At 46.2% G+C, this 26,321-nt stretch overlaps 1 protein-coding gene across 1 annotated transcript in view; it reads left to right on the top strand.

Moving 5' to 3' along the window:
* Window positions 1-2,493: 2,493 nt before the first annotated feature.
* The window catches only part of DCAF5 (DDB1 and CUL4 associated factor 5), a 231,457-nt gene continuing 207,629 nt past the window's right edge, over window positions 2,494-26,321 (top strand). Inside the window, exon 1 of the mRNA XM_069208970.1 lies at window positions 2,494-3,223. Within this exon, the coding sequence (XP_069065071.1) occupies window positions 3,016-3,223 (208 nt within the window). The 5' untranslated portion in view covers window positions 2,494-3,015. The remainder of the gene's footprint in view (window positions 3,224-26,321) is intronic.

The following is a 26,321-nucleotide window of genomic DNA, read 5'->3' as shown; positions in this document are numbered from 1 at the left end:
AGTGTTAAAGTGGCGGTCTCTGTTGGCGGTTTCTGCCAGGGTCAGAATTCCATTTTTTTTACCGCCCGCCTATTGGCGGGTTAGCTGCCGCTTTAACACCGACCGCCAGGGTTGGAATGACCCCCTAAATAATGCTTTTCCTATGGCAATGTGGTCCTAACGGTGCCGGCTCCCACTGAAGGGGAGGAGCCAGCTGGGGCCTTGGGGCTTCTCCCACGACCCCAACAATGGTGAAGTGGGTGTCCTGGGTGTACTCTAGGGCACCCACTCTTTATTAGCTGCACCCCAGGGATGTGGTCCTCAGGGTTCAAAATTGGCCCGGGGAGGGGCTGCGTGCCCTCTCCACCTTTATTATAAGGCCGCACCCCAGGAGGTGGGGTCCCCAGGGCTGAAATCGGCCCAAGGAGGGGGGCCACACTAACTATAACTTGTGCCCCAACCATGCACTGCTAATTACCCCACATATTACAACACTCATAACATCTATGATATCATTGATAATATCTCTGAAACATTTGCTGTAAGATTATTGATGAGAAAACTGTGCGTGGCAGGGACGCGAGCTATAGTTACCTTAGGGCACAAGTTATATTTACTTGAGATAACTATAACTGTAACTGCTGAATTTCTGTGGTTTTGTATGTGTAAAATGTGAACTTAACTGTAACGTCCCTGTAACCTTTGTTTTTTTAGTGTTGTTAATAAAACATTTTTAAAAACGTAAAATTCACTTAAAAAAACAAAGGTTACAGGGACGTTATAGTTAGGAAATAGAATTTAAAAAACTTAGAAATTCATTTTAAAAAACACACGTCACAGGGACTTTATAGCTAGGCTCACATTTTCAAATTACCAAACCATAGAAATTCACCAGTTAGAGTTATCTCAAGTAACTCGTGCCCTAAGGTAACTATAACTCGCGCCCTCGCCTGGCACTTCTAATTACCCCACAAATTATGGCACTCATGACATCATTGATAATATCAATGTAATATTTGCAGTAACGTTTTTGATGGAAAAACTGTGCATAGCAGGGCGCGAGTTATAGTTACCTTGGGGCACGAGTTACAGTTACTTGAGATAACTCTAACAGGTGAATTTCTATGGTTTGGTATAATTAAATTAACTATAACGTCTGGTAACCTTTTATATACACATATACGTTCGTGTGTGTGCACAAATAATACAACTCGACGGCATAGTTGTTTCTCTCATTGTCTTACATATCAAATAACTGAAAATAAATGGACCCCCACTAAACCTGTTGTCATACACTATTTTAATGCCTTCTTATTTTAGAAAATGTATTTTAGACAATGAAAGAGTCAGTGCCAAACGTTAAACAGTCAATAACTAGAAGTAAAAAAAAACAGACTTATTATCTTGACTGCGCTGTCAATCCGGACCTAAACATGTTAAATAAGTGAACAACAATAAGAAACATTGTTGCAGACTTTACTCAAAATTGTCCAAGACATGTGCACAAATGTGGACATAACAAGAACACTAAGGGCCAGATGTATCAAAGGGTTTTACCCATTCTGTGTCAATGGGAAAATGCTTTGGTACATATGGTCCTAAGTCCCAACACCAAAATACAATTAAATTATACCTAATTGGGCGGGGACGTCATTTATAAAAGTCATTAAAATGTGATTTTTCAAAGAACTTTCCAACCAATAACACCCGTCATCCTCCAGCCCTCTTTCCGCCGTGTCATGTCCCCTTCTTTTCCAAGTCAAGCGCCATTACGAACTTGTTTGTTACACGTGGCACTACATAAAAACTAGTACAACCTAAAGCTGACACTTTGGTAACACCAAACTCTAAACGGTAAATGTATTTCCCAATATAATAAATATCTCTAAAGAATAATGTATTTTCATAACAATTTATAAATGCTCCTCTACAAAACGAAGTTTCGGTTTCAAGCATAAAGGAGGTCCAGAGCGATGGCACTTCAAACGACAAAAGGCGGAGTCTGCCCGGACAGGAAATGCAATCTGTGTTTTTAATATTAAAACTAGGTGTTCGCAACAGGCGCATTGACACACTAAGCTATCTCACTGAAATGGCTCCAATAGATATGTCCTCGAGTTATGATGAAAAATATAATCCCTGAAATGCATATTTCTTAACACCTAGTAACAAAAACTTTGTTTCTTTCTTCATCCAAAAAGTCTCTGTGGCACTTATGATAGACCTGCAGGTGGGGAGGAAACAAATTACAGACCCATCGCCCCCTCCCCTGGGCTCGCCACAGTAGGGAACGGATGTGCTCATAAAAATAATAAAACTCCGCCCTGTGGGTAAAAATCCTGCACTTACTGCTGCTGCCAATGACAGCAACAGCACCCCACCCCCAGCTGGTGCAAATGACAGCACAGGGGTACCAGCCTGGGCATCCCCCTCCCTCCAGAGTCCCCTGATTATGACGCAACCAGAGACTACATAAAGTCCTAGCCTGCTGATTGGCTGAGGGGAGGGGATCTCATCACCACCCAGGAAGTCAAGAGTAGATTGAGGCAGCAAAAAAGAGAGCACAGAAAACTATTTTAAAACATTTGTTTATTTGAGTATTTTGACCTCACTCCCGCGGGAGAGGGAGGGCACCTGGCTCCCCAGGTCCCCGTTGCCAGTGTTAATTAACCCGGAGAATAAAAGAAAGAAAAAAAATAATCAGAAGGGGGAAAAAAATATGTGTGTGTTAGAATCTGGCAGGAGGACTTCCCTGTTGCATCCAGGAAAGAAGCTGCTGCAGCTGTGGATTAGTTGCTTGAAAGGAGGAGTCACAGGGGGCTGAGAGGAGAGCGCCCGGAGGAGGTGTGGAGGGGGCTGAGCACCAAATGCAAACTGATTCAACATCCCTGCCTGCCATGGCTGGGTGAGGAGAGGTGCAGCAGGCACAGGAGGAGGAGGAAGAGGAGGAGTGCCACTGCACAGATCCAGGAACCTGCCCCCGGTGGAGCCTTTATTTTGTATATATATTTTTAGTCGAGGAGGGGGGCTGGAAGCATGAAGAGGAAGCGGGGCTGTGGCATGAGATCAGTCCTGGGCTTCTTGTCCCAGAGGGGCCTGCAGGGGGACCCCCTGGTGAAGGAGGACTTCCAGAGGAGGAGGCTGCTGGGCTGCAAGAACCTCTACAAGAAGGACCTGCTGGGACACTTTGGCTGCGTGAATGCCATTGAGTTCTCCAACAATGGGGGCCAGATGCTGGTCTCAGGTATGTGCATTGTCATCCCTCCCTCTGTCGCCCCCTTACCCTCTGGTTACCTCCGGGAGCACCCCCTCCCCTGCCTGCTGCACCCCCACAGTGCACGGGCCGGGCCCCCTGGAATGTTGTCATCGGTGCATTCACATGCAAACGCTGCTCCTTGCCTCTGTCAGGGACCCAAAATGGTTGACAGGTTGGAGGATGCAGGGGGAGGGGCGCGTAAAGTTAGAGAGTGCCCCACCATTTGCACGGATGGGGGGAGACGGGACCCGGCACGGGCGCACCCCAGGCCGGGGCTCTTTGAAATGCGTGACTTCTCGGCGCCCCCGTGCTTGTGTTTTTAGTGACAGCCTGTGGGGGAGGGGCGCGGGGGCCCAAAACATGAAAAAGTCACCGTGGCACGTGGGTTACACCGGGGGCTGCTTCCCATTTTATTTCACACCGAAGAATAAGTTATTTTGGGGGTCGCACTCCTTTCAACTCCCGTAGAAAAAAAATGCTCACGTTGGTTTTGGCAGATGTTACACTTACTCCCAACTACATCAAAACTAAGTGCCTCCTATAAATTGCTGGTTTATTTTGTTTCCCTCTGGCCTGCGGGGTGCCCCGGGGCAGCTGTCAGTACCCAAAAGGGGGTGGTGGGGCTGAAGTTTTTGGGGAAAGCATCCTACGCAACTTGTGTTTTTTATGTCAAAGTCCACTCCTCGAGACCTGCCACTGCATCGGGGATTCGTTTCCACCACACGGGTGGAGGGTGCGAGGCCGCGGGGGTGTGAAGAGTGGGTTTCAGAGGGCACCGAGTGCGCGCAGACCAGGGTGTCCGGGCGGGGCGCGCCGGCGGCGGGCGAGTTTATAAATCGAGGCCGAGGCTCCGGGCGGGTGTCCAGGCCGCGCTGTCGCTGACACTTGGAGACAGGCCGGGGAATCGAGAGCCGAGGGCCACGGGGCCTGGGTACCAGCTGGCCGCAGGAGGAGTCTCGGAGGCTGCATCATTTCGTTTTTATTTAGTTGTTCCCCCCGAAAAATAGCTTGTCACGTATATCTTGTTTATTTTCCTTTTCTGGCACTTTACCCATTTTTAATCGGCATTCGATTGCTTCTGTCTGAACTGTCCTACAACAGTCCATTGCATGCTTTGATGTAGTTTGTTCTCCAAAACATCTCTAAGCTGTTTTTCAATGGAGCTAAGTACTCATGTAACAATATTGTTAAAGTGGTCAAGCTGCGACATATATCCTAACTTTTTTTTTTTTAAAGCTGTGAAATATATATTTTATATCTAGTGTTGGTATCCTAGATGCAATAAATTAAGTCGTGTGTTTTAAACGGTAGTACCTTTAGACAAAATGCAGTGAGACCCCTGGGTCTTTGGTCAAATAACTTGGATCGACGATGTTAATCATTTGCCCTTGTTGCTGCAATGTGTGCTTTTTAATTTCTAGTGGACATGTCCTTCAACCATGTACATTACCATACTTGCCAACATTCCTTATCCAAAAAGAGTTAGGATTATCTAGGTTTTAAAAGTTGCTAATTATCACATTGATTACATCACCATAAAAATATCACACGACTTTTTGTTCACAGTGAGTACAGCAGTGTAAATTACATCATAGCATCCACGAAGGTGCTGCCCTGGCTTAATACACAATGCAGGGAGCAGTGGATGACAACAGTTCTGCCCCACACAAGTTCCAACAAGCTTTGGCAAAGACAATAATAAGCCCGGCCTTTGCAAGAGGCTGCTGTGGTTACTTTTTATTAAAAAAAAAAATATTGCAAGCACTTGCCACAAAAAAGGGGAAAAACATGTCGACCATAAGGTTACAATTAATATTTTTAAATTTAAAAATAATCATGCAAATTTAATAGAACAAAATGGGTGTTTCCTACCAGGCAGATGTTCTTAGAACTGATACAGAAACCTTTTTTAGTTTTTAAGCCCATCACGTGAATATGTGATTCTTATTGGTTCACAGGGAAGGTAGCATTGGTACTGAATTACTTTAACCTGAATACCTAGTGTAAAACCACAAGAATGACTGGGAAAAAAGGTATAAAGTACTGAAATTAAAAAGCACCAAACTCTGTTTTCCAAAAATCACGGGATACTGAGATAATCCGGCTTGGATCTATATATAAAGTGTTGCAACAAAAGGCAGAGGACCATTGAGGTTTCAGGTTGTAAGGATGGGAATCAGCTCCAGGTTTCACAGTGCTTCAGTTCATGAGGTCAAAAATCAGCACAGTGTGTTAGTCAGCTACATATACAATGCCTGCCCTCTGCGCTGCTTTATGATGAGTCAAAACTGCCACTAAACAAAACTCAGATCTCTCTGCACCAGAGTTATCGTGACATTTTTATTGTTGCCTGAAAACTTCTGTGTACACAAGTAACTCTGCAACAGGTGTTTTTAAGCCCAGAAATTATTTCTAAACCAAGCGCCCCACGCGACCTTAGCACCAGGTGATGTTGGAAAGCCAGCCCTTGAAGCAAGGATGCCATGGGCTACCGTGGAAGCAAGAGAAAGGCCCTCTTTTACTGCTGTTCTGGTATTAAAGTGGTAAAGTGCGCAGAGTCCTGAAGCTAGCAAAAATGAAGACGGTGAAACACGAGAATGGAAGACAAAAAGTTGGGGGGAAACCACTCCAAGGATGTCAGGTCCAACAGTGCTGGACTCGGGGCCAGTTGTATCTAGCCTGTTTGCATTCACAAACAGCGTTATGCACAGAATCAGGCCATTTCCAAATGCAGAAAGGTATCTTGGTATGTATTAATCCCAAATTGCGATTTTGTAACATGATAATGAATCGCCTTTTGGGATTGAGAATGCATACAGGTTTGGTATTTGGAAGGGGCGTGTTTAGGACGTTCCTTTCAAATACTGAATTGGAATGGTATGTGTTATGGTTTTGCCCAGTTCGGGTAGCAAAACAGTAATACTTTACCAGCATTTTCAAATTGGTGGTAACCCATTCGCAATTGAGAAGAGGTCCCCACAGCACCCCTACCCCTTTGAGAATGTAAAAACACATTTCTTTAAGAATAGGCAGTGGACCTCTGGTCCGACAGAGGTTGGGTTTTAGAGGAGGAAGAAGTAGAGGAGATGTGGCGACATTGAAGCAAGACGTACGTTTAGACAAGAAAGAATGGCTAGCAGATTAAGGATATGTTCAGTGAACATTTGTGGTCTTAATAACCCCCAAAAAAGGAAAAAAGTGGCAGCTGGTCTTAAATTAATTCAAGCGGATCTATATTGCTTGCAAGAGACTCATATTTCATGGGAAAGACGAGAGCTGTTAAAAGAATTCGGACTGGTACTTTTAGCCTGCACTTAGCAGAAGGTGCCGACACAGGAAGTGGCGATATTAGCTAGAGCCGGATGTTTTCAGGATGGTCGCTCTCGGGTAGATAAGGACGGGCGTTGGGCTCTTTTAGAATGTATAATTGGTACACTTAAATTAACCCTCTGTACCATTTATGGGTCAAATTTTGATGAGGCCGATGTATTAGATACCTTAAATTTGGAATTAACTGAGTGGCCACTACCGTTGATATTATGTGGTGATTTAAATATTCATATAGAAGTAAGTAATAATATGGGTAATCAGAACCAATATGGGGAACGGAAACCTAAAGTATGGAAGGCCTTAAGAAGACTAGTAATGGATCATGGCCTAATCGATGCTTGGGAGAGCATTATGGCTCCAGATCCGGGCTATACTATTTATTCTTCCCCACACGCGAAATTAGTACGCTTGGATTACTTATTTATCTCTGGTAATCTAATTCGAGACGCAAGAATAGAGCTCAAGCCCAGGTTTTTGTCGGACCATAATCCTTTAACGTTAACTGTGTTGATAAAGGGGTTAGTAAGGCCACGTCGTGCTTGGACATTCGACAGGAAATTATTAGTCGATTCCGGATATATAGGACATATGAAGATTTGGATTCAACAATTTTTGGAGATTAATAGAAATACGGCTATGAGTGGGATGGTGTGGGATTCATTTGAAGCGGGTGTTAGGGTTGAAACCCTAAACTATAGTTTGGGATTACAGAAGGCTAAGGTGAATGAGGCGAAAGAGCTTCAGGAAGTACTTATGGTGAAGGAAAGGGAATTAGTTCAAAATATCATAAATAAGGAGGACCATACCTCCATACAGACTCAGATATCGATGTTAAAAGCTAAAATCAATGCATATCTGAACACGGTAGTTGCAGCTGATTATCAGAGCCATAAGATTAAATATTACGAATATGGTGAGACAACCGGCAAAATTCTAGCAAGACGTATAAGGCAGAAATCAGTTAAAAGAAGTATAGAGAATATCATTGATGCACAGGGGCAGAAACATTAAAAACTAGAGGACATTATAGAGGTTTTTAAGGACTTCTACCAAGAGTTATATAGAGAAGATATACTATACTCTGAACGACTTCAAAGCGAGGCTAGAAAGTTTTTTTGGAGGATTAAAAACGGCTAGACTCTCCTTAGAGGATCAAAGGATGTTGGATGCACCGATTCAACCTGAGGAAATAATGGAAGCTGTGAATTCTTTGGCAACAGGAAAGGCTGCTGGGCCGGATGCTTTTCCATTAGGGTTTTATAAAGTGTTTTATACAGAAATAAAGAGAGATATGCATGATAGTTTTTTGTAAAGCACAACAAGGGCAGGTTCCATTATCTTGGGAATATGCTAATATTTTAGTGTTTAAAAAAAAAAGTATGTCATCAAGTATTCCCAGATCATATAGGCCAATCTCGTTGTTAAATGTAGATGGGAAGATCTACGCAAAGGTGCTAGCAAGTAGACTGGCAAAAGTTATATCTATGCTAGTCTGTAAAAGACAGCATGGATTTATTCCTGTTAGAGGAACGGTTGATCATATAAGGAGAACCATTTCCCTGTTTGACCTCGCCGATTTGTATCGAACACCTCTTGGTTTATTATTATTAGATGCTGAAAAAGCATTTGACCGTGTGGCTTGGAATTTTCTATGGGAAAATTTGAAGTGGAAGGGGATAGGGACAGGGTATATAACAGCTATTAGAGCTATATATGAAGCCCCTAAAGCCAGAGTGTGTGTGGGAGGGTTGGAATCAGGTATTATATCGATCTCAAGGGGCACTAGACAGGGATGTCCCTGTTCCCCTCTGCTTTTTGCATTATATATAGACCCCTTTTTGTCTAAACTAGAGGGGTGTATAAACATCAAGCCACTGATTTATCATGGGGAAGAGTGTAAGGTGTTAGCTTATGCGGATGATGTAACCGTGATAACAAGTGATCCGGAGAGTGCCATTAAGGAAATTGAAGAGGTGGCTAGAAAGTTTGGAGGATATTCCGGATACAAACTGAATGCGGACAAGACACAGATTGTATGTTCGGGACATGTTTTGGTAAAGGACAAACGGGTGGTATCAGAAGCTATGTATTTGGGGATAAAAATTACTGCCGCAGTTAATCAAGTGGTGGAACTTAATCTAGCTCCTTTGTTAAGTAAAGTGAAAAGTGACTTGGACAGAATGCACTATCTATATCTATCACTTGAGGGTTGTTGCAATGTTTTGAAAATGATGATTCTGCCAAAAGTATTATATCTATTCCGGGCGATTCCCTTGGAGATTACAAAAAGCTGGCTAAAAAAACTTGAAACAATAAGCAGTAACTTCTTGTGGGGATATAAACCGAGGAGGGCAATGAAATATATGATGCTTCCTAAATGTCGAGGAGGCTGGTCGGTTCCCAATTTTACATTATACTATTATGCCTGCTGCCTTCAACATATGGATGAACTAATAATGGGAGAGGTTAGAGAAAACAATCAAGAAATACAACCCTCTCTGTATGAAATGATGCTGGGCGGGGCAGCAAGAGGGTGGTTGTCGAAATTTGAGGAGCCTGGCTATTTTAAAAAAGTAAGATTCAAAGCTCTACAAGCAGTTTATAAGGTTTGGGTACAGGTAAAACGAAGGCTGGGACTGGGGAAGATTACTGTATATACTCCATCGGACTTCTCTGTTATCCCTAGTTTTATTTTCAGAGATCCCATTTTAGCTTTCTGGCGACGACAGGGGATAAGGAGGGCTGGGGATGTATATGCAAATCTACGGTGTAAATCTTTTATGGAGCTGCAGATACAATATGGTTTACCCAGGACCCATTTTTTAAAGTTTCTACAAATACAGGATTTTTTCTATCACCACAGACAGGCTATGCCACTTATGGATAAGATAGCATTAATAGAGGCCATTGGACGAGGGGAGAAGATAGGTACGCTATATGCACTATTAATAGATGCCCAACAAGATGACTTTGTACAACAGAACGAAAGATGGGTCAAACGTGTGGGGAAGAAGGGGGAAGTGGTTGAGTAAATAATTTGAAATGGCAGAAACGACCTTTCTTTCAGCAAATTTGAAAACGCAACATTGCAAAACAGTATTTGATTATACACCAGCAAAGTTGAGAAAGTGGGGAAGATCAGAGGGGCACTGTAACCAATGTGGTGGGATGGAGGCAGAGATTTTGCATATGTTTTTTTCATGCCCCAACTGAGACCATTGTTAGGTGAATTAGAAGTATTTCTCAGCAAGATCACGGGATGCAATGTGAAGCTGTCATCAACATTGGTATTATTAGGAGTGATCGATACACTGGGAGCAATGGGGCCGGCATTAAAAAAAATAAGACTCTTTTTATATGTGGTAATGGCAATACTCCGGCTGTATATAACCACGGATTGGATTAAAAAAGAGCCCCCTACATTTGAGATATGGAGGTCAAGATTATTAGCGCTTCATAATATTGAACTGAGTTTATATAGACTTAAAGGGTATAAGAAGAGACGTGGGGGGAACGAATTTGGGCACCATTGACTAAATGGTTGGAAAAATCTGTGTGTATAATAGAGGCTGTATGATAATTGATTGATTTTTGCATGTATTTGTAATGTCTTCTTTTCTTGGTGTTTCAGACTGGAAAAAAAAAATAGGCAGTGGTCCAATTGACCTCTTCCTATACTTAAAAAAAATAAACTTGTATGTTTCATTTTCTTTTTTGAAATGTATCCCATTTTCACTTAAGGAAAACTGGATGCATTTCAAAAGAAAAAAATGCTTTATCCAAAAGCAATCACAGAGATGATGGTCTGCTAAACCCAGCAGACCACCTCCCTGTGATGGCGGCGATTCTTAATGGGTCACAAATTGCAAACTACCTCATTAATATTTATCAGGTAGATAGATTTGCCACCTACGATTAATTGCTATTTGGAAATAAAAAGGTTCATACATTAGGAATACCAGTTTCCAAATTCTGATTTGGAGATAATTGCAGTTAGGAAATCAGTATTCCTAATGTTGGTACATCTGGACCTAAGTTTCTTAGGTCGGAATGTTGAGTAAATATGGTTTCAACTTCTCCGACTGGCAAAACTGTACGTTATTCCTCTTTGGACAATGTTTTTCCCAATATGAATCATTACAGATATTACTTTGAGAGACTATCACTCGGGGAAAAAGCCTGCGTCCTTCTCCAGTTTGTGCACAAATCAGAGATCTGTTTTGCATCTGAGTTTGAGTTAAACCTGAAACTCAGAATGAGCCAGAAATAAATACATTGTTTTGATGTTGCAACCATATCTAATGCATATGCACAATTAGAATATAGTTTGGCAAAACCTATATTTGGGTCCTTGTGTTCTAGTTCAGGGAGGACCTGCCATGGCAGCTCGGGCTGGACTGTTGATATTGAAGCAGGATCAAGACTGATCTGCATATTGTTGGGTCCAAACCGTGGTGGCTTTTTGTGCAAAATAACGATGGACTGATGTTCTGCTTTGCTTCAAACTAAGAGGAAAATAATGCCAAGGAATACAGCACATCTAGTTTGAGTAATTAATTTATTAAGGCACATCCCAGATATTCACAAAAATATGAAAATGAGTGTAAGGAAATGCCTCCTTGGCATGGTTACCCCCTGACTTTTTGCCTTTGCTGATGCTATGTTTTGAATTGAAAGTGTGCTGAGGCCTGCTAACCAGGCCCCAGCACCAGTGTTCTTTCCCTAACCTGTACTTTTGTATCCACAATTGGCACACCCTGGCATCCAGATAAGTCCCTGGTAACTGGTACCTCTGGTACCAAGGGCCCTGATGCCAGGGAAGGTCTCTAAGGGCTGCAGCATGTCTTATGCCACCCTGGAGACCCCTCACTCAGCACAGACACACTGCTTACCAGCTTGTGTGTGCTAGTGAGAACAAAATGAGTAAGTCGACATGGCACTCCCCTCAGGGTGCCATGCCAGCCTCTCACTGCCTATGCAGTATAGGTAAGACACCCCTCTAGCAGGCCTTACAGCCCTAAGGCAGGGTGCACTATACCATAGGTGAGGGCACCAGTGCATGAGCACTGTGCCCCTACAGTGTCTAAGCCAAACCTTAGACATTGTAAGTGCAGGGTAGCCATAAGAGTATATGGTCTGGGAGTCTGTCAAACACGAACTCCACAGCACCATAATGGCTGCACTGAAAACTGGGAAGTTTGGTATCAAACTTCTCAGCACAATAAATGCACACTGATGCCAGTGTACATTTTATTGTGAAACACACCCCAGAGGGCACCTTAGAGGTGCCCCTGAAACTGTATCCAACTATCTGTGTAGGCTGACTGGTTCCACCAGCCTGCCACACTAGAGACATGTTGCTGGCCCCATGGGGAGAGTGCCTTTGTCACTCTGAGGCCAGTAACAAAGCCTGCACTGGGTGGAGATGCTAACACCTCCCCCAGGCAGGAGCTGTAACACCTGGCGGTGAGCCTCAAAGGCTCACCCCTTTGTCACAGCACCGCAGGACACTCCAGCTAGTGGAGTTGCCCGCCCCCTCCGGCCACGGCCCCCACTTTTGGCGGCAAGGCCGGAGGAAACAAAGAAAACAACAAGGAGGAGTCACTGGCCAGTCAGGACAGCCCCTAAGGTGTCCTGAGCTGAAGTGACTCTAACTTTTAAAAATCCTCCATCTTGCAGATGGAGGATTCCCCCAATAGGATTAGGGATGTGACCCCCTCCCCTTGGGAGGAGGCACAAAGAGGGTGTACCCACCCTCAGGGCTAGTAGCCATTGGCTACTAACCCCCCAGACCTAAACACGCCCTTAAATTTAGTATTTAAGGGCTTCCCTGAACCTAAAACTTTAGATTCCTGAAACTACAAGAAGAAGAGGACTGCTGAGCTGAAAAACCCCTGCAGAGGAAGAGCAGAAGACACCAACTGCTTTGGCCCCAGACTTACCGGCCTGTCTCCTGCCTTCCAAAAGAAACCTGCTCCAGCGACGCTTTCCACGGGACCAGCGACCTCTGAATCCTCTGAGGACTGCCCTGCTTCGAGAAAGACAAGAAACTCCAGAGGACAGCGGCCCTGCTCCAAAAGACCTGCAACTTTGTTTCAAGTAGCAGATTTAAAGACCCCTGCAACTCCCCGCAAGAAGCGTGAGACTTGCAACACTGCACCCGGCGACCCCGACTCGACTGGTGGAGAACCAACACCTCAGGGAGGACCCTCCGGCGACTCCGAGACCGTGAGTAACCAAAGTTGTCCCCCCTGAGCCCCCACAGCGACGCCTGCAGAGGGAATCCCGAGGCTCCCCCTGACCGCGACTGCCTGAACTCCATTTCCCGACGGTTGGAAAAGACCCTGCACCCGCAGCCCTCAGCACCTAAAGGAACGGAACTCCTGTGCAGGAGTGACCCCCAGGAAGCCCTCTCCCTTGCCCAGGTGGTGGCTACCCCGAGGAGCCCCCCCCTTGCCTGCCTGCGACGCTGAAGAGATCCCTTGATTTCTCATTGAAAACCATTACAAACCCGACGCGTGTTTGCACACTGCACCCGGCCGCCCCCGCGCTGCTGAGGGTGTACTTTTTGTGCTGACTTGTGTCCCCCCCGGTGCCCTACAAAACCCCCCTGGTCTGCCCTCCGAAGACGCGGGTACTTACCTGCTGGCAGACTGGAACCGGGGCACCCCCTTCTCTCCATTGAAGCCTATGTGTTTTGGGCACCTCTTTGACCTTTGCACCTGACCGGCCCTGAGCTGCTGGTGTGATAACTTTGGGGTTGCTCTGAACCCCCAACGGTGGGCTACCTTGGACCAAAAACTGAAACCTGTAAGTGACTTACTTACCTGTTAAAACTAACAATACTTTACCTCCCCCAGGAACTGTGAAAATTGCACTGTGTCCACTTTTAAAACAGCTTATTGTGTTTTATGTAAAAAGTATACATGCTAATGTAATGATTCAAAGTTCCTAAAGTACTTACCTGCAATACCTTTCAAATGAGATATTACATGTAGAATTTGAACCTGTGGTTCTTAAAATTAACTAAGAAAAGATATTTTTCTATAACAAAACCTATTGGCTGGATTTGTCTCTGAGTGTGTGTTCCTCATTTATTGCCTGTGTGTATGTACAACAAATGCTTAACACTACTCCTTTGATAAGCCTACTGCTCAACCACACTACCACAAAATAGAGCATTAGTATTATCTCTTTTTGCCACTATCTTACCTCTAAGGGGAACCCTTGGACTCTGTGCATGCTATTCCTTACTTTGAAATAGCACATACAGAGCCAACTTCCTACATTGATGGATCAGCGGTGGGGTACAAGACTTTGCATTTGCTGGACTACTCAGCCAATACCTGATCACACGACAAATTCCAAAAATTGTCATTAGAAATTGATTTTTGCAATTTGAAATTTTTCTAAATTCTTTAAAGTCCTGCTAGGGCCTTGTGTTAGTCCCTGTTAGCATTTCTTTTAGAGTTTAAAAGTTTGGTAAAAGTTTGAATTAGATTCTAGAACTAGTTTTAGTTTCTTAAAAAGTATTCCAACTTTTAGAAGCATAATGTCTAGCACAGATGTGAATGTGGTGGAACTCGACACCACACCTTACCTCCATCTTCAGATGAGAGAGCTAAGGTCACTCTGTAAAATAAAGAAAATAGCAATGGGCTCCAGACCTTCCAAACTACAGCTCCAGGAGCTGTTGTCAGAGTTTGAAAGAGCCAACCCCTCTGAGGATGGCAACACAGAGGAGGAGTATAGTGACTTGGAGGGTGATTCCCCCCTACCAGTCCTATCTAGGGAGGACAGGGCCTCTCAAGCCCTGACTCCACAAATAATAGTCAGAGATGCTGGTTCCCTCACAGGAGGGACCAACCTCTCTGTAATCACTGAGGATAACTCCAGTGAAGAGGACATCCAGTTAGCCAGGATGACCAAAAGATTGGCTTTGGAAAGACAGATCCTAGCCATAGAAAGGGAAAGACAAGAGATGGGCCTAGGACCCATCAATGGTGGCAGCAACATAAATAGGGTCAGAGATTCTCCTGACATGTTGAAAATCCCAAAAGGGATTGTAACTAAATATGAAGATGGTGATGACATCACCAAATGGTTCACAGCTATTGAGAGGGCTTGTGTAACCAGAAAAGTGAACAAATCTCACTGGGGTGCTCTCCTTTGGGAAATGTTCACAGGAAAGTGTAGGGATAGACTCCTCACACTCTCTGGAAAAGATGCAGAATCTTATGACCTCATGAAGGGTACCCTGATTGAGGGCTTTGGATTCTCCACTGAGGAGTATAGGATTAGATTCAGGGGGGCTCAAAAATCCTCGAGCCAGACCTGGGTTGACTTTGTAGACTACTCAGTAAAAACACTAGATGGTTGGATTCAAGGCAGTGGTGTAAGTGATTATGATGGGCTGTACAATTTATTTGTGAAAGAACACCTGTTAAGTAATTGTTTCAATGATAAACTGCATCAGCATCTGGTAGACCTAGGACCAATTTCTCCCCAAGAATTGGGAAAGAAGGCGGACCATTGGGTCAAGACTAGGGTGTCCAAAACTTCCACAGGGGGTGACCAAAAGAAAGGGGTCACAAAACCTCCCCAGGGGAAAGGTGGTGAGACAGCCAAAAACAAAAATAGTAAAGAGTCTTCTACAGGCCCCCAAAAACCTGCACAGGAGGGTGGGCCCAGAGCCTCTTCACAAAACAATTCTGGGTACAAGGGTAAAAACTTTGATCCCAAAAAGGCCTGGTGTCGTAGCTGTAGTCAGTCTGGACACCAAACTGGAGACAAGGCCTGTCCCAAGAAAAATACCACTTCAAACTCCACTCCAGGTAACACACAGTGGGCCCAGAGCAAATCAGGTGCCACACTGAAGCTACATTAGTCTCTGAGGGTCGGGTGGATTTAGCCACACTGGCTGCCTGGCCCCCTAACATGCAAAAATACAGGCAGCAGCTCTTAATTAATAGGACAAGTGTAGAGGGCCTGAGGGATACAGGTGCCAGTATCACTATGGTGACAGAGAAACTGGTTTCCCCTGGCCAATACCTGACTGGACAAACCTATCCAGTCACCAATGCTGACAATCAAACTAAAGTACATCCCATGGCAATGGTAACTTTAGAGTGGGGAGGGGTCAATGGCCTGAAACAGGTGGTGGTCTCCTCAAATATCCCAGTAGACTGTTTGCTTGGAAACGACCTGGAGTCCTCAGCATGGGCTGAGGTAGAACTGAAAACCCATGCAGCCATGCTGGGTATCCCTGAACTGGTGTGTGTCAAGACAAGGGCACAGTGCAAGGCACAGGGTGAAAAAGTAGAGCTGGAGTCTGGAAGAAAGGCCCAGCCTACCAAGAGAAAAGGAAAGTCAGCTGGGAAACCAGCTGCAACACAGCAAGAAAAAGAGAACCTCTCTTCTCAGGAAGAAGTTCTGCCCTCTGAGGGAACTGAGCCTATGGAGCTGGAACCTTATCAGGTTGAGCTTTTAGGCCCAGGGGGACCCTCAAGGAAAGAGTTGTGTAAGGGACAAGAAACCTGTCCCTCTCTTGAAGGCCTTAGGCAGCAAGCTGCTGAAGAGTCCAAAGGCAAGAAAAATGGAACATATAGGGTCTATTGGGAAGATGGACTCCTGTACACTGAGGCAAGAGATCCCAAACCTGGTGCCACTAGGAGAGTGGTAGTGCCTCAGAGTTTCAGAGAGTTTTTTCTGACCTTAGCCCATGATATTCCCCTTGCTGGGCATTTGGGACAAACCAAGACGTGGGAGAGGTTAGTCAACCACTTCTACTGGCTCAATATGTCCCAGAAGGTTAAGGAGTTTTGCCTCTCCTGCCCCACCTGTCAAGCCAGTGGTAAGACAGGTGGGCATCCAAAGGCCCCCCTCATTCCACTTCCAGTGGTGGGGGTCCCCTTTGAAAGAGTGGGTGTGGACATAGTTGGTCCACTAGAACCTCCCACAGCCTCAGGAAATATGTACATCCTAGTAGTAGTGGATCATGCTACTAGGTATCCTGAAGCTATTCCCCTTAGGTCGACTACTGCACCTGCAGTAGCCAAGGCCCTCATTGGTATCTTTACCAGAGTGGGCTTCCCTAAGGAGGTGGTGTCTGACAGAGGTACCAACTTCATGTCAGCATACCTAAAACACATGTGGAATGAGTGTGGAGTGACTTATAAGTTCACTACACCATATCATCCACAAACTAATGGCCTTGTTGAGAGATTCAACAAGACATTAAAGGGCATGATCATGGGGCTCCCAGAAATACTCAAAAGGAGATGGGATGTCCTCCTGCCATGTCTGCTTTTCGCTTACAGAGAGGTGCCTCAGAAGGGAGTAGGGTTCTCACCCTTTGAACTTCTGTTTGGCCATCCTGTAAGGGGACCACTTGCTCTTGTTAAAGAAGGCTGGGAGAGACCTCTTCATGAGCCTAAACAAGACATAGTGGACTATGTACTTGGCCTTCGCTCAAGAATGGCAGAGTACATGGAAAAGGCAAGTAAAAACCTTGAGGCCAGCCAACAGCTCCAGAGGTTTTGGTATGACCAAAAGGCTGCAATGGTTGAATTCCAACCAGGGCAGAAAGTTTGGGTTTTGGAGCCTGTGGCTCCCAGGGCACTTCAGGACAGATGGAGTGGCCCTTACCCAATCCTGGAAAAGAAGAGTCAGGTCACCTACCTGGTGGACCTAGGCAGAAGCAGGAGCCCCAAGAGGGTGATCCATGTAAACCGCCTAAAACTCTTCCATGATAGGGCTGATGTAAATCTGTTGATGGTAACAGATGAGGACCAGGAAGCTGAAAGTGAGCCTCTCCCTGATCTCCTCTCATCAGACCCTAAAGATGGCTCAGTGGATGGAGTGATCTATTCAGACACCCTCTCTGGCCAACAGAAATCTGACTGTAGGAAGGTCCTGCAACAGTTTGCTGAGCTCTTCTCCTTAACCCCTGGTCAGACACACCTGTGTACCCATGAGGTGGACACAGGAGACAGCATGCCTGTCAAGAACAAAATTTTCAGACAGTCTGACCAAGTTAAGGAAAGCATCAAGGTGGAAGTCCACAAGATGCTGGAGTTGGGAGTAATTGAGCACTCTGACAGCCCCTGGGCTAGCCCAGTGGTCTTAGTCCCCAAACCTCACACCAAAGATGGAAAGAGAGAGATGAGGTTTTGTGTGGACTACAGAGGTCTTAATTCTGTCACCAAGACAGATGCCCATCCCATACCTAGAGCTGATGAGCTAATAGACAAATTAGGGGCTGCCAAATTCCTAACTACCTTTGACTTAACAGCAGGGTACTGGCAAATCAAAATGGCCCCTGGAGCGAAAGAAAAGACAGCATTCTCCACACCTGATCGGCATTATCAGTTCACTGTTATGCCCTTTGGTTTAAAGAATGCCCCTGCCACCTTCCAAAGGTTGGTGAATCAAGTCCTTGCTGGGTTGGAATCCTTTAGTGCAGCTTATCTTGATGATATTGCTGTCTTCAGCTCCACCTGGCAGGATCACCTGGTCCACCTGAAGAAGGTTTTGAAGGCTCTGCAATCTGCAGGCCTCTCTATCAAGGCATCCAAATGCCAGATAGGGCAGGGAACTGTGGTTTACTTGGGACACCTTGTAGGTGGAGGCCAAGTTCAGCCACTCCAACTCAAGATCCAGACTATTCTGGACTGGGTAGCTCCAAAAACCCAGACTCAAGTCAGGGCATTCCTTGGCTTGACTGGGTACTATAGGAGGTTTGTGAAGGGATATGGATCCATTGTGACAGCCCTCACAGAACTGACCTCCAAGAAAGTAAACTGGACTGTAGAATGCCAACAGGCCTTTGACACCCTGAAACAAGCTATGTGCACAGCACCAGTTCTAAAAGCTCCAGATTACTCCAAGCAATTCATTGTGCAAACAGATGCCTCTGAACATGGTATAGGGGCAGTTTTGTCCCAAACAAATGATGATGGCCTTGACCAGCCTGTTGCTTTCATTAGCAGGAGGTTAATCCCCAGGGAACAGCGTTGGAGTGCCATTGAGAGGGAGGCCTTTGCTGTGGTTTGGTCCCTGAAAAAGTTGAGACCATACCTCTTTGGTACTCACTTTGTAGTTCAAACCGACCACAGACCTCTCAGATGGCTGATGCAAATGAAAGGTGAAAATCCAAAACTGTTGAGGTGGTCCATCCCCCTACAGGGAATGGACTTTATAGTGGAACACAGACCTGGGACTGCCCATGCCAATGCAGATGGCCTTTCCAGGTTCTTCCACTTAGAAAATGAAGACTCTCTTGGGAAAGGTTAGTCTCATCCTCTTTCGTGTGGGGGGGGGGGGTTGTGTAAGGAAATGCCTCCTTGGCATGGTTACCCCCTGACTTTTTGCCTTTGCTGATGCTATGTTTTGAATTGAAAGTGTGCCTAGGCCTGCTAACCAGGCCCCAGCACCAGTGTTCTTTCCCTAACCTGTACTTTTGTATCCACAATTGGCACACCCTGGCATCCAGATAAGTCCCTGGTAACTGGTACCTCTGGTACCAAGGGCCCTGATGCCAGGGAAGGTCTCTAAGGGCTGCAGCATGTCTTATGCCACCCTGGAGACCCCTCACTCAGCACAGACACACTGCTTACCAGCTTGTGTGTGCTAGTGAGAACAAAATGAGTAAGTCGACATGGCACTCCCCTCAGGGTGCCATGCCAGCCTCTCACTGCCTATGCAGTATAGGTAAGACACCCCTCTAGCAGGCCTTACAGCCCTAAGGCAGGGTGCACTATACCATAGGTGAGGGCACCAGTGCATGAGCACTGTGCCCCTACAGTGTCTAAGCCAAACCTTAGACATTGTAAGTGCAGGGTAGCCATAAGAGTATATGGTCTGGGAGTCTGTCAAACACGAACTCCACAGCACCATAATGGCTGCACTGAAAACTGGGAAGTTTGGTATCAAACTTCTCAGCACAATAAATGCACACTGATGCCAGTGTACATTTTATTGTGAAACACACCCCAGAGGGCACCTTAGAGGTGCCCCCTGAAACTGTATCCAACTATCTGTGTAGGCTGACTGGTTCCAGCAGCCTGCCACACTAGAGACATGTTGCTGACCCCATGGGGAGAGTGCCTTTGTCACTCTGAGGCCAGTAACAAAGCCTGCACTGGGTGGAGATGCTAACACCTCCCCCAGGCAGGAGCTGTAACACCTGGCGGTGAGCCTCAAAGGCTCACCCCTTTGTCACAGCACCGCAGGACACTCCAGATAGTGGAGTTGCCCGCCCCCTCCGGCCACGGCCCCCACTTTTGGCGGCAAGGCCGGAGGAAACGAAGAAAACAACAAGGAGTCGTCACTGGCCAGTCAGGACAGCCCCTAAGGTGTCCTGAGCTGAAGTGACTCTAACTTTTAGAAATCCTCCATCTTGCAGATGGAGGATTCCCCCAATAGGATTAGGGACGTGACCCCCTCCCCTTGGGAGGAGGCACAAAGAGGGTGTACCCACCCTCAGGGCTAGTAGTCATTGGCTACTAACCCCCCAGACCTAAACACGCCCTTAAATTTAGTATTTAAGGGCTTCCCTGAACCTAAAACTTTAGATTCCTGAAACTACAAGAAGAAGAGGACTGCTGAGCTGAAAAACCCCTGCAGAGGAAGAGCAGAAGACACCAACTGCTTTGGCCCCAGACTTACCGGCCTGTCTCCTGCCTTCCAAAAGAAACCTGCTCCAGCGACGCTTTCCACGGGACCAGCGACCTCTGAATCCTCTGAGGACTGCCCTGCTTCGAGAAAGACAAGAAACTCCAGAGGACAGCGGCCCTGCTCCAAAAGACCTGCAACTTTGTTTCAAGTAGCAGATTTAAAGACCCCTGCAACTCCCCGCAAGAAGCGTGAGACTTGCAACACTGCACCCGGCGACCCCGACTCGACTGGTGGAGAACCAACACCTCAGGGAGGACCCTCCGGCGACTCCGAGACCGTGAGTAACCAAAGTTGTCCCCCCTGAGCCCCCACAGCGACGCCTGCAGAGGGAATCCCGAGGCTCCCCCTGACCGCGACTGCCTGAACTCCATTTCCCGACGGTTGGAAAAGACCCTGCACCCGCAGCCCTCAGCACCTAAAGGAACGGAACTCCTGTGCAGGAGTGACCCCCAGGAAGCCCTCTCCCTTGCCCAGGTGGTGGCTACCCCGAGGAGCCCCCCCCTTGCCTGCCTGCGACGCTGAAGAGATCCCTTGATTTCTCATTGAAAACCATTACAAACCCGACGCGTGTTTGCACACTGCACCCGGCCGCCCCCGCGCTGCTGAGGGTGTACTTTTTGTGCTGACTTGTGTCCCCCCCGGTGCCCTACAAAACCCCCCTGGTCTGCCCTCCGAAGACGCGGGTACTTACCTGCTGGCAGACTGGAACCGGGGCACCCCCTTCTCTCCATTGAAGCCTATGTGTTTTGGGCACCTCTTTGACCTTTGCACCTGACCGGCCCTGAGCTGCTGGTGTGATAACTTTGGGGTTGCTCTGAACCCCCAACGGTGGGCTACCTTGGACCAAAAACTGAAACCTGTAAGTGACTTACTTACCTGTTAAAACTAACAATACTTTACCTCCCCCAGGAACTGTGAAAATTGCACTGTGTCCACTTTTAAAACAGCTTATTGTGTTTTATGTAAAAAGTATACATGCTAATGTAATGATTCAAAGTTCCTAAAGTACTTACCTGCAATACCTTTCAAATGAGATATTACATGTAGAATTTGAACCTGTGGTTCTTAAAATTAACTAAGAAAAGATATTTTTCTATAACAAAACCTATTGGCTGGATTTGTCTCTGAGTGTGTGTTCCTCATTTATTGCCTGTGTGTATGTACAACAAATGCTTAACACTACTCCTTTGATAAGCCTACTGCTCAACCACACTACCACAAAATAGAGCATTAGTATTATCTCTTTTTGCCACTATCTTACCTCTAAGGGGAACCCTTGGACTCTGTGCATGCTATTCCTTACTTTGAAATAGCACATACAGAGCCAACTTCCTACATTGATGGATCAGCGGTGGGGTACAAGACTTTGCATTTGCTGGACTACTCAGCCAATACCTGATCACACGACAAATTCCAAAAATTGTCATTAGAAATTGATTTTTGCAATTTGAAATTTTTCTAAATTCTTTAAAGTCCTGCTAGGGCCTTGTGTTAGTCCCTGTTAGCATTTCTTTTAGAGTTTAAAAGTTTGGTAAAAGTTTGAATTAGATTCTAGAACTAGTTTTAGTTTCTTAAAAAGTATTCCAACTTTTAGAAGCATAATGTCTAGCACAGATGTGAATGTGGTGGAACTCGACACCACACCTTACCTCCATCTTCAGATGAGAGAGCTAAGGTCACTCTGTAAAATAAAGAAAATAGCAATGGGCTCCAGACCTTCCAAACTACAGCTCCAGGAGCTGTTGTCAGAGTTTGAAAGAGCCAACCCCTCTGAGGATGGCAACACAGAGGAGGAGTATAGTGACTTGGAGGGTGATTCCCCCCTACCAGTCCTATCTAGGGAGGACAGGGCCTCTCAAGCCCTGACTCCACAAATAATAGTCAGAGATGCTGGTTCCCTCACAGGAGGGACCAACCTCTCTGTAATCACTGAGGATAACTCCAGTGAAGAGGACATCCAGTTAGCCAGGATGACCAAAAGATTGGCTTTGGAAAGACAGATCCTAGCCATAGAAAGGGAAAGACAAGAGATGGGCCTAGGACCCATCAATGGTGGCAGCAACATAAATAGGGTCAGAGATTCTCCTGACATGTTGAAAATCCCAAAAGGGATTGTAACTAAATATGAAGATGGTGATGACATCACCAAATGGTTCACAGCTATTGAGAGGGCTTGTGTAACCAGAAAAGTGAACAAATCTCACTGGGGTGCTCTCCTTTGGGAAATGTTCACAGGAAAGTGTAGGGATAGACTCCTCACACTCTCTGGAAAAGATGCAGAATCTTATGACCTCATGAAGGGTACCCTGATTGAGGGCTTTGGATTCTCCACTGAGGAGTATAGGATTAGATTCAGGGGGGCTCAAAAATCCTCGAGCCAGACCTGGGTTGACTTTGTAGACTACTCAGTAAAAACACTAGATGGTTGGATTCAAGGCAGTGGTGTAAGTGATTATGATGGGCTGTACAATTTATTTGTGAAAGAACACCTGTTAAGTAATTGTTTCAATGATAAACTGCATCAGCATCTGGTAGACCTAGGACCAATTTCTCCCCAAGAATTGGGAAAGAAGGCGGACCATTGGGTCAAGACTAGGGTGTCCAAAACTTCCACAGGGGGTGACCAAAAGAAAGGGGTCACAAAACCTCCCCAGGGGAAAGGTGGTGAGACAGCCAAAAACAAAAATAGTAAAGAGTCTTCTACAGGCCCCCAAAAACCTGCACAGGAGGGTGGGCCCAGAGCCTCTTCACAAAACAATTCTGGGTACAAGGGTAAAAACTTTGATCCCAAAAAGGCCTGGTGTCGTAGCTGTAGTCAGTCTGGACACCAAACTGGAGACAAGGCCTGTCCCAAGAAAAATACCACTTCAAACTCCACTCCAGGTAACACACAGTGGGCCCAGAGCAAATCAGGTGCCACACTGAAGCTACATTAGTCTCTGAGGGTCGGGTGGATTTAGCCACACTGGCTGCCTGGCCCCCTAACATGCAAAAATACAGGCAGCAGCTCTTAATTAATAGGACAAGTGTATAGGGCCTGAGGGATACAGGTGCCAGTATCACTATGGTGACAGAGAAACTGGTTTCCCCTGGCCAATACCTGACTGGACAAACCTATCCAGTCACCAATGCTGACAATCAAACTAAAGTACATCCCATGGCAATGGTAACTTTAGAGTGGGAGGGGTCAATGGCCTGAAACAGGTGGTGGTCTCCTCAAATATCCCAGTAGACTGTTTGCTTGGAAACGACCTGGAGTCCTCAGCATGGGCTGAGGTAGAACTGAAAACCCATGCAGCCATGCTGGGTATCCCTGAACTGGTGTGTGTCAAGACAAGGGCACAGTGCAAGGCACAGGGTGAAAAAGTAGAGCTGGAGTCTGGAAGAAAGGCCCAGCCTACCAAGAGAAAAGGAAAGTCAGCTGGGAAACCAGCTGCAACACAGCAAGAAAAAGAGAACCTCTCTTCTCAGGAAGAAGTTCTGCCCTCTGAGGGAACTGAGCCTATGGAGCTGGAACCTTATCAGGTTGAGCTTTTAGGCCCAGGGGGACCCTCAAGGAAAGAGTTGTGTAAGGGACAAGAAACCTGTCCCTCTCTTGAAGGCCTTAGGCAGCAAGCTGCTGAAGAGTCCAAAGGCAAGAAAAATGGAACATATAGGGTCTATTGGGAAGATGGACTCCTGTACACTGAGGCAAGAGATCCCAAACCTGGTGCCACTAGGAGAGTGGTAGTGCCTCAGAGTTTCAGAGAGTTTTTTCTGACCTTAGCCCATGATATTCCCCTTGCTGGGCATTTGGGACAAACCAAGACGTGGGAGAGGTTAGTCAACCACTTCTACTGGCTCAATATGTCCCAGAAGGTTAAGGAGTTTTGCCTCTCCTGCCCCACCTGTCAAGCCAGTGGTAAGACAGGTGGGCATCCAAAGGCCCCCCTCATTCCACTTCCAGTGGTGGGGGTCCCCTTTGAAAGAGTGGGTGTGGACATAGTTGGTCCACTAGAACCTCCCACAGCCTCAGGAAATATGTACATCCTAGTAGTAGTGGATCATGCTACTAGGTATCCTGAAGCTATTCCCCTTAGGTCGACTACTGCACCTGCAGTAGCCAAGGCCCTCATTGGTATCTTTACCAGAGTGGGCTTCCCTAAGGAGGTGGTGTCTGACAGAGGTACCAACTTCATGTCAGCATACCTAAAACACATGTGGAATGAGTGTGGAGTGACTTATAAGTTCACTACACCATATCATCCACAAACTAATGGCCTTGTTGAGAGATTCAACAAGACATTAAAGGGCATGATCATGGGGCTCCCAGAAATACTCAAAAGGAGATGGGATGTCCTCCTGCCATGTCTGCTTTTCGCTTACAGAGAGGTGCCTCAGAAGGGAGTAGGGTTCTCACCCTTTGAACTTCTGTTTGGCCATCCTGTAAGGGGACCACTTGCTCTTGTTAAAGAAGGCTGGGAGAGACCTCTTCATGAGCCTAAACAAGACATAGTGGACTATGTACTTGGCCTTCGCTCAAGAATGGCAGAGTACATGGAAAAGGCAAGTAAAAACCTTGAGGCCAGCCAACAGCTCCAGAGGTTTTGGTATGACCAAAAGGCTGCAATGGTTGAATTCCAACCAGGGCAGAAAGTTTGGGTTTTGGAGCCTGTGGCTCCCAGGGCACTTCAGGACAGATGGAGTGGCCCTTACCCAATCCTGGAAAAGAAGAGTCAGGTCACCTACCTGGTGGACCTAGGCAGAAGCAGGAGCCCCAAGAGGGTGATCCATGTAAACCGCCTAAAACTCTTCCATGATAGGGCTGATGTAAATCTGTTGATGGTAACAGATGAGGACCAGGAAGCTGAAAGTGAGCCTCTCCCTGATCTCCTCTCATCAGACCCTAAAGATGGCTCAGTGGATGGAGTGATCTATTCAGACACCCTCTCTGGCCAACAGAAATCTGACTGTAGGAAGGTCCTGCAACAGTTTGCTGAGCTCTTCTCCTTAACCCCTGGTCAGACACACCTGTGTACCCATGAGGTGGACACAGGAGACAGCATGCCTGTCAAGAACAAAATTTTCAGACAGTCTGACCAAGTTAAGGAAAGCATCAAGGTGGAAGTCCACAAGATGCTGGAGTTGGGAGTAATTGAGCACTCTGACAGCCCCTGGGCTAGCCCAGTGGTCTTAGTCCCCAAACCTCACACCAAAGATGGAAAGAGAGAGATGAGGTTTTGTGTGGACTACAGAGGTCTTAATTCTGTCACCAAGACAGATGCCCATCCCATACCTAGAGCTGATGAGCTAATAGACAAATTAGGGGCTGCCAAATTCCTAACTACCTTTGACTTAACAGCAGGGTACTGGCAAATCAAAATGGCCCCTGGAGCGAAAGAAAAGACAGCATTCTCCACACCTGATCGGCATTATCAGTTCACTGTTATGCCCTTTGGTTTAAAGAATGCCCCTGCCACCTTCCAAAGGTTGGTGAATCAAGTCCTTGCTGGGTTGGAATCCTTTAGTGCAGCTTATCTTGATGATATTGCTGTCTTCAGCTCCACCTGGCAGGATCACCTGGTCCACCTGAAGAAGGTTTTGAAGGCTCTGCAATCTGCAGGCCTCTCTATCAAGGCATCCAAATGCCAGATAGGGCAGGGAACTGTGGTTTACTTGGGACACCTTGTAGGTGGAGGCCAAGTTCAGCCACTCCAACTCAAGATCCAGACTATTCTGGACTGGGTAGCTCCAAAAACCCAGACTCAAGTCAGGGCATTCCTTGGCTTGACTGGGTACTATAGGAGGTTTGTGAAGGGATATGGATCCATTGTGACAGCCCTCACAGAACTGACCTCCAAGAAAGTAAACTGGACTGTAGAATGCCAACAGGCCTTTGACACCCTGAAACAAGCTATGTGCACAGCACCAGTTCTAAAAGCTCCAGATTACTCCAAGCAATTCATTGTGCAAACAGATGCCTCTGAACATGGTATAGGGGCAGTTTTGTCCCAAACAAATGATGATGGCCTTGACCAGCCTGTTGCTTTCATTAGCAGGAGGTTAATCCCCAGGGAACAGCGTTGGAGTGCCATTGAGA

This window comes from Pleurodeles waltl, chromosome 9, assembly GCF_031143425.1.
Source record: "Pleurodeles waltl isolate 20211129_DDA chromosome 9, aPleWal1.hap1.20221129, whole genome shotgun sequence".
NCBI classification, from domain to species: Eukaryota; Metazoa; Chordata; class Amphibia; order Caudata; family Salamandridae; genus Pleurodeles; species Pleurodeles waltl.
Note: the sequence above shows the minus strand (reverse complement) of the source record. Positions and strands in the feature narration are given on the sequence as shown.